At 43.9% G+C, this 9,368-nt stretch overlaps 1 protein-coding gene across 1 annotated transcript in view; it reads left to right on the top strand.

The window, feature by feature from the left end:
- The window catches only part of DENND2A (DENN/MADD domain containing 2A), a 36,049-nt gene that overhangs the window by 8,300 nt on the left and 18,381 nt on the right, over positions 1 to 9,368 (top strand). Inside the window, exons 5-10 of the mRNA XM_009082955.1 lie at positions 1,210 to 1,407; positions 3,368 to 3,461; positions 4,744 to 4,794; positions 7,567 to 7,754; positions 8,509 to 8,618; positions 8,830 to 8,899. Coding sequence (XP_009081203.1) covers positions 1,210 to 1,407; positions 3,368 to 3,461; positions 4,744 to 4,794; positions 7,567 to 7,754; positions 8,509 to 8,618; positions 8,830 to 8,899 — 711 coding nt within the window. The remainder of the gene's footprint in view (positions 1 to 1,209; positions 1,408 to 3,367; positions 3,462 to 4,743; positions 4,795 to 7,566; positions 7,755 to 8,508; positions 8,619 to 8,829; positions 8,900 to 9,368) is intronic.

Raw genomic sequence — 9,368 nt, 5'->3', positions numbered from 1 at the left:
AATGCCTTTCACCATAGATATGGTTCCCAGCAGTTTGCCATGGGAGAGCTGAATGGAAGTAATAATGTTATACTACAGTGCTTTGGCATCTAAAAGCCATGATCTGCATTATTCAGAAAAAAAGTGCTGCAGCATTCTTGGCAACTAACAGGTTCGCAACTGCAGTGCCAGTCATGCTGGAGACCCATTCCGCAGTGATGGGGAATGGGTCTGCACAGACTTTCAGTAGCAGCTTATGTCACTAGTGAAGATTGAGGTTCTTCAGTACAAAGGCTCTTCATAGCCTCATTTTAATATGTGACTTCTCTGTGAATGGCAAGTGTTTCTGTGAGAACTGACTGGAATGAATTCATTAGTCTGACTAATAACTGCTGAGTGTGTCAGCTAGTCACAGTCACAGTGCTGCTGTGACTTGTTCTGAACTAGAGTGGATAACTCCTACACACTGCTTAGTGCCACATAGATAGTGTCTCCTCTGGGAGTGCAGATGCAGTGCCCACAAAAGGTGCAATTTAACCTTGTCATAACTGCTGGGAATTTCTGTAGGAGAAGACAAAAAGCGTTCTTACTGAGCATCTTTCTGGTGGGAAGTGGTTTGCCCTTCTTTACCTGGAGCTGAGCTTTCTCCTTCTCTGATGCTGTTTTTGGTCAGAGACTGTAAGAACTTAACTCTGGTGCTTAAATATCTACTCTTGTGCTCCCATTGAATTTCCTAAAGAGTTTAGGAAGAAACCGATCTCCATAATTGTCTGTTGTGGCATTTCTTGGATCCTCTGAAATATTTGATTCTGGCTACTGCCAAGGACAGCCGTACTAACAGTGCTTTTTATCCAGCCTCACTGCTTCTCTGTTCCCCCTGGCTAGCTGCTCCTTATCCCAAATGCTTGTAGTTGGTTGGCTGGTTAGTTTTGCCCTGTTTACAATCCCAGCTTCAGGATTACCCAAATCCTGGAAGGTTTTTTGGCTTCTTGGCCAAGCCCTGAGGTTGTGTTTGGTTCTGGAATAAATATGGGATGATTTAATTACTGGTCTAGATGGCCCTGGCCTAGCCTGGCTGCTGGGTGGAGTGTGTGCAGCAATCCACTGGTCGTTCCCAGGGCTGTTTTGACAACTGAGTGCTGTGGCTGCTCCACTGGATTTACTGCTGCGGCGGTGTTAGCAATGAAACAAAGCTACTGTGTTCATTTGTTCCTTTTCCTTTGTTTCCAGTTGCTTTCCAAACCCATTTTTTTCCGACAAAACTCGGAGCGGCGGAGTTTCAAACTGCCAGACATACGCAAGCTGAGCCGTGATGGGACTGGGTCACCATCCAAAATCACACCCCCCTCAACTCCCAGCAGTCCAGATGACACCTTCTTCTCCTTGGGAGACTCTCAGAATGGCAAGAGGAGAAGGAAGATTCCCAAGGTAAATCTAGAGCTTTGTCATCTTTGTTTGCCTTCTTCCAGGCAGGGGTGTGAGATTATGTTTTCTTTAGTTTTCAGTGTGGCATTGCAGTATAGCTGTTCTGGCTGTCACCTTGACTTGTGTTTAACCCACTTTCTGCCTGAAGGAGAAGGCACACAAACATGTCTGCAAGTTTTGAAGAAGCTGTTTTTCCATATGAGATTTCATGATTTTTGGGAGAGATAAAATGAAAAAAATGGAATGATAAAATGAAAAAAGAATTGTAATTTTTGGATGAAGTTGAAGTATGTCAGAGAGAAAAAAAAATCAGTTAAAATTTTTGGAAAATACATACCCCATCGTATTTCCTTCTTTGCTTGCTGAATAGGACAGTCAGAATTTTCTGTGTTGTGTGTTTGTCACTTCCTGGAAATCTGATGTTCTTTGCTTAGGTCTGATTCATCCACTGGCTGCTTCTGAGTCAGCATAAGGTGTGATTGTAGGTGAGCAGTGAACATACTGACATTTGAGTGATGATTTGTCTGCAGTTAGGAGCATTTTCTGGAGCAGCATTTCCTACTTCATATTTAGATACAGTGTGACTTACTTTCAATTGTATTTTCTTTCAGATCTGGCAGGATGTGTATTCAGCCCAAATGATGTTTGTCAGCAGTCTAGGTATTGAATGTTCAAAAACATAGTTGTAAAGTCCCAGTCTTTGCAGGACAAGCAGAGGCTACCAGGGACTGTCTGTGGTGATTTTTGTCCAAACCCACAGTTTTCATTTGGGGAAAAAAGGATATGTTTGTGTATCTTTTTTGTTTCCTGGTTGCCAGAGCTGTGTTCATGTTTGTGTGTCTGATTTTTGAACGCTTGCTCTGTATACCTCAGCCCTACAGGAATGAGCCAAAGACTACAAATGTTTGGGGTTTTCTTTCCCAGTATGCCTACGCATCTGTGCATGGGCTTGAGCTCCTTCAGTGTGTTCACACATACTTTTATGTCAGCTGAAAGGAAGATTACAAGTATTTATTTACCAGACAATGCCACTGAGCAGACTTGCAGATCAACCTCAGAACTGAGATTTACTGTGTCAGTGGCAACATTGACCTTAAACTTCAGCTGGGCACCTGGCGGGAGGCTGCAATTGCACATCAGAGCATCCTGCTTCCCACTTAAATATTTGGATTCAGAGTTCCCTGACCCTGTGTGGTGGGCCTATCTTACTTTGAGCTCTCAGGACATGCAGGCAGGGATCACAGACTTTCTGAAATAAATCTGGATGCTGTGGCCATGTCCTACTGTTTTTGCCTGGGACCTTGACAAGGAGGCAGGTCTGCTCAGGGAGGCTTGGGGAAGCCTGGCATGGTCCTTCTGCAACTCCTCCCCCCTTCCAGGAATGTACAGGGGGACCAGAGGCACTGAATGAGCCACTAAGCCCAGCTATGCCCAACACTGAAACGTCCTCTCTCTTGCTCAGCTGGGAGGCCAGAGATTAAAGCATGTGTGAAGGAAACCACTAGTTTAAAATCCTTCAGCATAATTGGCTCCTACCCATCTCAATTTCTTCAGTTACCCTCCAGCCAGTTTTCTGCTTCCAAACCTGCAGACCAGGGCAGGTTTCCAAGGGATCCCCTGGTGCTCCCTGGAGCATGGATCATGGTATGGAGAGGTGGATACTGTCAAGCTGATATGGCCACACAGTGTGAAATTGCATTAAGGCCTGGCCTTTCATCAGGGTTTGTTACCTTGGGCTCCTGCCATGCTGTTGTTGGTACAACACTGCTGCTGTACCAGAGTGAGCATGTCTGCTGGCAGTGCAGGGTTGATCCTGGTACTGGTGAGTTCTGGGCCATCAAGTGAAGTTTCAGTATGGCCAAAGTTGGGGAACAGAGCACTTTGCATGGAGTTCTAACTAATTTTCTTGCCTGGGGAGGAAAATAACCTTGTTTGTTTGTGTTTTTATGTGTTTGCTGAGCAGCTTGTGTTGAAAATCAATGCCATTTATGAGGCACGGAGGGGAAAGAAGCGTGTCAAGAGACTATCGCAGTCTACAGAGAGCAATTCAGGAAAAGGTAAATGGTCTTTGAATCATCATACATCTAAGACTTTTTGAGGACTTGTCTTTGAGTTTAGGCTGGCTTAGTGATTTATTTTCTAGCACTTTTCCCAGTCCAGACTAACACTGAGTTGGGGTTTGAGCTTTTTCTGAGGGAAGATAAGGGCTGTTCCTCTGCCCAAAAGACTTTGATTGAAAGGGAACTTTTTTTTGTTTTCTTGCTTCATTTTCATTCCATGGCTTCACATGATAACCTTGTAGGTCACACCAAACATGCCCCTGCTTTTTGATGTTTATTTCTGTAACAGGCTGGAAGCTTTGTAGAGGAATGTTCTGTCCAAAAAGTCAGATTTGTTGAGATCAAAATATTCTATGGGAATGTGTCACTTCAGTGAACTGTCCAATGGAAGACAGTAGATTTTGAAACAGTCCTGGTTCCTTCACCCTCCCTATAAATAAATAGACTCAGTTGGGAATCAAGATTTCTAGAGCTGACTATAGGACCATCTTCATCATAGCAGGATTGAGACTTTCTGCCTCCCACTGTCAGTTAACGACTTGCCTGAAGCATTCAGACACTTCAGAGCAATTACTTTTAAACATTTAATCTCTGTAAAAATTAGGATTATCTTTCCAAAATACTGGGGGTTTTTTTTCCAAAACACTCTAATTTCCAGCAAAAGATGACCACCAGCTCTATTTGTTTACCCTAATTGTTACTGTTTATCCTATTTTATAAAAAATATATACCCACAGGGTGGATTAATGTGCTTATATGAACCTTCAGGGGAAGCATCCCAGACTTCTTATACCCCTCTCTGAAGCATCAAAACTGTCATTGACAGGAATAGGTTATTGGCCCATATTGACTTTAAGTCTGATTCAGCCTGACAATGGGGTTTGGGTTTGGTTTTTTGTTTGTTTGTTTGTTTGTTTATTTTTATCCCTTGTCCTATAAACTACTGCATGTTAATCAGTATTTTGCCTTGGAGTTGTGCTTATACAGACTTGGATAAAATACTGCTCTGGCATTTTATTCTTTATGCAGCTCTTCTGGCTTTGCAAAATTGATTTTGTTGTTTGTTTGAGTATTTTTTCCTTGAATCAATGGGAAGATGCCAAAGTTAGTAAGCTAAATGTCTGTGGCTACCTGTACCCTTGAAAAGAACAAGGCCCTTGGGACCTATACTGTCATCCCCCTGAAGTTGCCAGGCCTGACTTTCTCATGCCAGTGATAAGAAATGCACAGTTATAAACAGACTTTCCTGAATTCATCTTCCCCTTTCTTTTTTTCCTAGTTACAGATGAAAACAGTGAATCAGACAGTGATACTGAAGAGAAGCTGAAAGGTAAGGCGAATGTGTGAAGAAAGGAAATGGCTCCTGATAAATTCTGCTCTGAGCTCCTGGGACAAGATCTCTGTGTTCTGCCTTTGGAGAAGGAGCTTGTTTCCACATAGAACACAGTGAGAAAACAAAGATCTCAATATTGCAGAAGAAAATCCATGGCCAGAGGGCTATAGGAGCCCAAAACAAACATCTGTTCCAACTCCCACCAAAGCTCTTTGCGCTGACTTTCCTAGGAGGTGGATTGGATGCTGGGGAAATACAGTGAGTTTTTTCTAAGTACACAGTCATAAATGTGTGACCAGGCTGACAGAAGCAGTGTTGCATGGGACAGGGTGTTCAGAAGCCCCACTGCATGTTCGCTAAGGGATAAAAGCCACCAGCCAAACTGGCTAGCTGGGAAAACAGAATTGCACAGTATGATTTATTGCTAATTGCACTCTCCTGCACAGACTGGGTTGGGATAAAATGCTGCATTGCTTGCTTCGCTCTGGTAGAGCTATGTGATATACTGGTCTCCATCACACTCTCCTGAAAGCTGCTTGTACTGATAATTAGCCCTAGACATGCTGGGGACATTACGATCTTTTGAGAATTTGTGTCCTAGCAGAGTTAGAATGCAAGGTGGAAACTCCCTCCGATTCCCAAGTTTCCTGACTCATATGCACACCTGATCTGGAAAGCAGGTCAGTTCCCCATCTGAAAAGACTGGCATAAGCAGCAACTGAGCTCTGTATCAACCACAGTGGATTGTGCTTAGGAGTACTCATCCTTACCCTCTTTCAGGATTTTAGAAGAGAAACCACAGATTGAGTTCCCTCTTGTGAGCACAGCTTCCCACACAAGAACTGCCATATGGTCTTTTCTCTGCATTGGTAAATCTTTTACCTGTATTGCTAAGTTATCAAGATCAAACTGAAAAATCTACCACTGCCTACCTTTCAGCAGATTCTCAGGCTAGCCTGGAGACAGGCAGAAAGGGTTTGCATTCAGGTTGCACAGAAATTAAGTTCACAACTGTCTTGAAACATGATGTTGTGAAATATGGACCGTGTTCAGATTTAGCTGAGAAAGACAGTGCAGATGTGTCCAGGAAGACCCAAACTCTCCTGTTGCTGGTTGCCATAGTGAATCAAGTGCATCATCCTGTGTTTCTTTGTAACCGCAACTAGGAACTGCTTATAGGGAGGATGAGGGAGATTGTGTGAAGTCACCTCAAATCCAACAGCACCAGACTCTGAACAATGACTTTCCTATTTTGAAACAGGAAAGTGAGATGATTTAGCAAGTCTCTTGGACGTGGGACTTTGTATGTTTTATGTGAGACCAATCACACCAGCCAGTTACCTCTGCTTGGCAAGTCACTGTATGTCATCTGAGACACAGTAAATCATAAGACTGCATGTCAGAGCCATAAGTGCTGACCCTTGGGAAGGAAAAGTCTTGGACGACAAACTCTGCCATGATGACAGCAGTAAGATCTGAGTATCTTGAGCGGATTGCACAGAACACAAACAATGCAGATCTTGAGCAAGCTTTTCAGACTTTTCAGACACTGCTCCTTTTGAAGTCCCTGGTAAAACAGAAACCACTTCTGAAAACTTACGGCTATTTACAGCCTTAGAGCGAATAGCATAAGAGGTGACAAAAGACAGGAGTCTAAATCATCTTTCCAGGGCTTTAACTGTACAGGATTTGTTATGTGTTCTGATTTAAAAGGCACCTCAAGATTGCTTTAAATTAAATTGTCTGGAATAGTCCACAAGTAGCACACCTTTAGCAGACAAAAGATCAAGTGTCTATCCTAAAGTATATATTATCTCTCAGGAAGCCTTGTTTCCCAAGCAGGCATCTTATGTACTTGGAGTTCCTGAGTTATCCCCATGGTGGTTGTTTCTGTCAAGACATTGCATTGCCACCCACCTTCACAGAAAGCATAGTTGTGAAAATGTGCTGCAGTCTCTGCTTGTAGTCAATTCTTTCTTTCTTTTGGAGTAGGGGTAAAGGAGACATCATGGAGATTTGGGATGTAACTGTAAAACAAAGCAGGGGGATGGTCTTGGGGAATCTCATCTGGTCTCTTCTCAGCAGGCAACTTTTCATTACTTTCCATGCTGGAATGTTTATTGTGCCATGGCTCGTGTGTGTGTTGCAGTTACAGCTTACTTGGCAGTTTTTCTTGTTTTCCCATTGTCTTGGGTGAACTTGTAGAAGCATGGCCCTAAGAGATTAGTTTTAGGCACAGGAAGAACTGGCATGAGCCAGCATTTTTCATTTGCACCTCTTCTCGTATTTTTTGTTGTTGGCCTACAGCCCAGCCTGCATACTGCAGCTGGGAGTCCCCAGCATTACTCAGCCAGTGGAGCCCCAGCCATGCAGATTGCAACCCACAGCCTCCTCTGAACAAAGCTGATCAATCACCCGACTTTGCTGGCTTTGAAAAATGCATAAATGAGTGCTAGGATGAATGCCTAGACGTTATCTGTTACACCATGTTCCATACAGATCTCACTTTGGGTAGTCTTCAGCTGTAGAAGCCATCCACAAAGTCTTTCTGCTGCTAAAGCTCTTCAGGGTGGTGGCACAAGATTATGAGCCATCTCTGTCAATAATTATTGCGCAGCTTTCAAACGGTTCCCACCTCTTGCTCAGCCACTGACAAAGTAAATGCAGGGAGGTGATTCCAAGTTTATCCCTCCGTCCCTGCAAAGCACTGTTGATGCTGTATGCAAAGAGCCAGAGAAAGTCACAGTCTCTAATCTTTATTTTTCACAGCTCACAGCCAGCGTCTGGTGCATGTGAAATCTCGCCTGAAACAAACCCCACGGTACCAAACCTTGGAATGGGACTTGATTGAATACCAGGAGAGGCAGCTGTTTGAGTACTTTGTCGTGGTGTCACTGCACAAGAAACAGGCTGGGGCTGCCTATGTCCCTGAGGTGACCCAGCAGTTCCCGCTGAAGGTGCGGATCCTGTTGGGAGGTCTGGCTGACATGTCAAGTTGTGTGGTGCACTTGCATAGCTTGAGGAGCTGCAGCTTCTCTTTTGACCATGTTATGTTAGTAACCCCTTTGCTGTGTTGGTATTCAGTGAGACTGAATACTGAAGGGCTGCAATCACTGCCATAGAATTGTCGTGGTATTCCTCACTGCTGAAAGAGCAGCTGATTTAGATCTTTTGCTGCCCTTGGCTATGACTTTTATGTAGCTATTCCCTTTCTCCCCCTTTTCTCGTTAAAGAAAACCGATTATTGGGAGAGGACATATGTTCTTAAAGGGGAAGCACAGCTTTCACCAATAGTCTAGCTCAAAACAGGGAACAAGGAACGGGAGAAACAGCTTTCACCAATAGTCTAGCTCAAAACGGAACAAGGAACGGGAGAAACAGAGCCAGTGTGGCAGCATATTTGTAAATGGGATGTAAACAGAGTTCCCCTCAGACTTCAGTTCTCTCACCATTTGCTGGAAGTTGTGTCCCTGATTAGAGGCACAATATAGCAAGGGCAGGTGCTGCAGATGCAGGGCTTGATGGACTTGGGGGCACAGAGTTACCTTAAGATATCTAAAGATTAGGTGAGCCAGAATCACAGAAATTTTAATATCTTCCAGGCAGAAGCTTAGCCTCTGTCATCACCTCTTCATTTGTCACAGGAAAAATATGAAGTCATTCCATCCCCACATGACTAATTGGAAACATTCCTTCTCTCTGTTCTGCTAGCTTGAGCGTTCATTCAAATTCATGCGTGAGGCAGAAGATCAGCTGAAAGCTATTCCTCAGTTTTGCTTCCCTGATGCAAAGGACTGGGCCCCCATCCATCAGTTTGCCAGGTAAGTACTGTGCTTTGTCTCCTGATTCATGAGAAGCACATTTCTATATCAAGCTAATTAAATATGGGAACTGTTACAGTACAAAATTGGGCAGAGTGCTAAGAGGGGTGTATTGGAAATGCAGAAATACTGTGAGTTTATTGGGTGTGTCTGTCAGAGACTGTTCATGTGGATGATGGGTATCTTGTCATTCTGGTTTCTCTATCTGCAGTGAGACATTCTCATTTGTCCTGACGGGGGAAGATGGAAGCAGGCGATTTGGATATTGTAGGAGGCTGCTGGTAATCATCCCTGGGTTTTTTCTTTTCTCAGAGATACAGCCTTCTGTGGGGTTGGTGTTGTTGGCATCCACTCTGGAAAGTGGAAGGCTGGTGCTCTTCTCTTTCAGTATGGAAAGGAAGAGTGGCAGCAGAGCAGTTTTGATCTCTCCTGTTCAGTGCCAAAGTCCCTCTCTGAGTACCATCCTCCACTCCAGGCATTTTCCTTACATCAGCACTAAATGTTATGACCATGGACTCCTTCACCACTAAGCTGGTGGGAGGGTTTGTCTCCATTAGGTTGGGATAGATATTAAGCAGTTGTCTAAACCTGTATTGGTCCTGTAGGCTCAACATTGTCTCTGTAGAGCAGTCTGCCCCACCTTTTTCATTTGATTTAGGTAGGTTATAGGATCATATCATAGAATGTTAGGGGTTGGAATGAACCTTAGAGACCATCTAGTCCCAAACCCCCTTGCCCTTGGCAGGAAAG

The sequence above is a fragment of the Acanthisitta chloris genome, unplaced genomic scaffold (assembly GCF_000695815.1).
Source record: "Acanthisitta chloris isolate BGI_N310 unplaced genomic scaffold, ASM69581v1 scaffold9589, whole genome shotgun sequence".
In the NCBI taxonomy this organism is placed as follows: domain Eukaryota; kingdom Metazoa; phylum Chordata; class Aves; order Passeriformes; family Acanthisittidae; genus Acanthisitta; species Acanthisitta chloris.
Note: the sequence above shows the minus strand (reverse complement) of the source record. Positions and strands in the feature narration are given on the sequence as shown.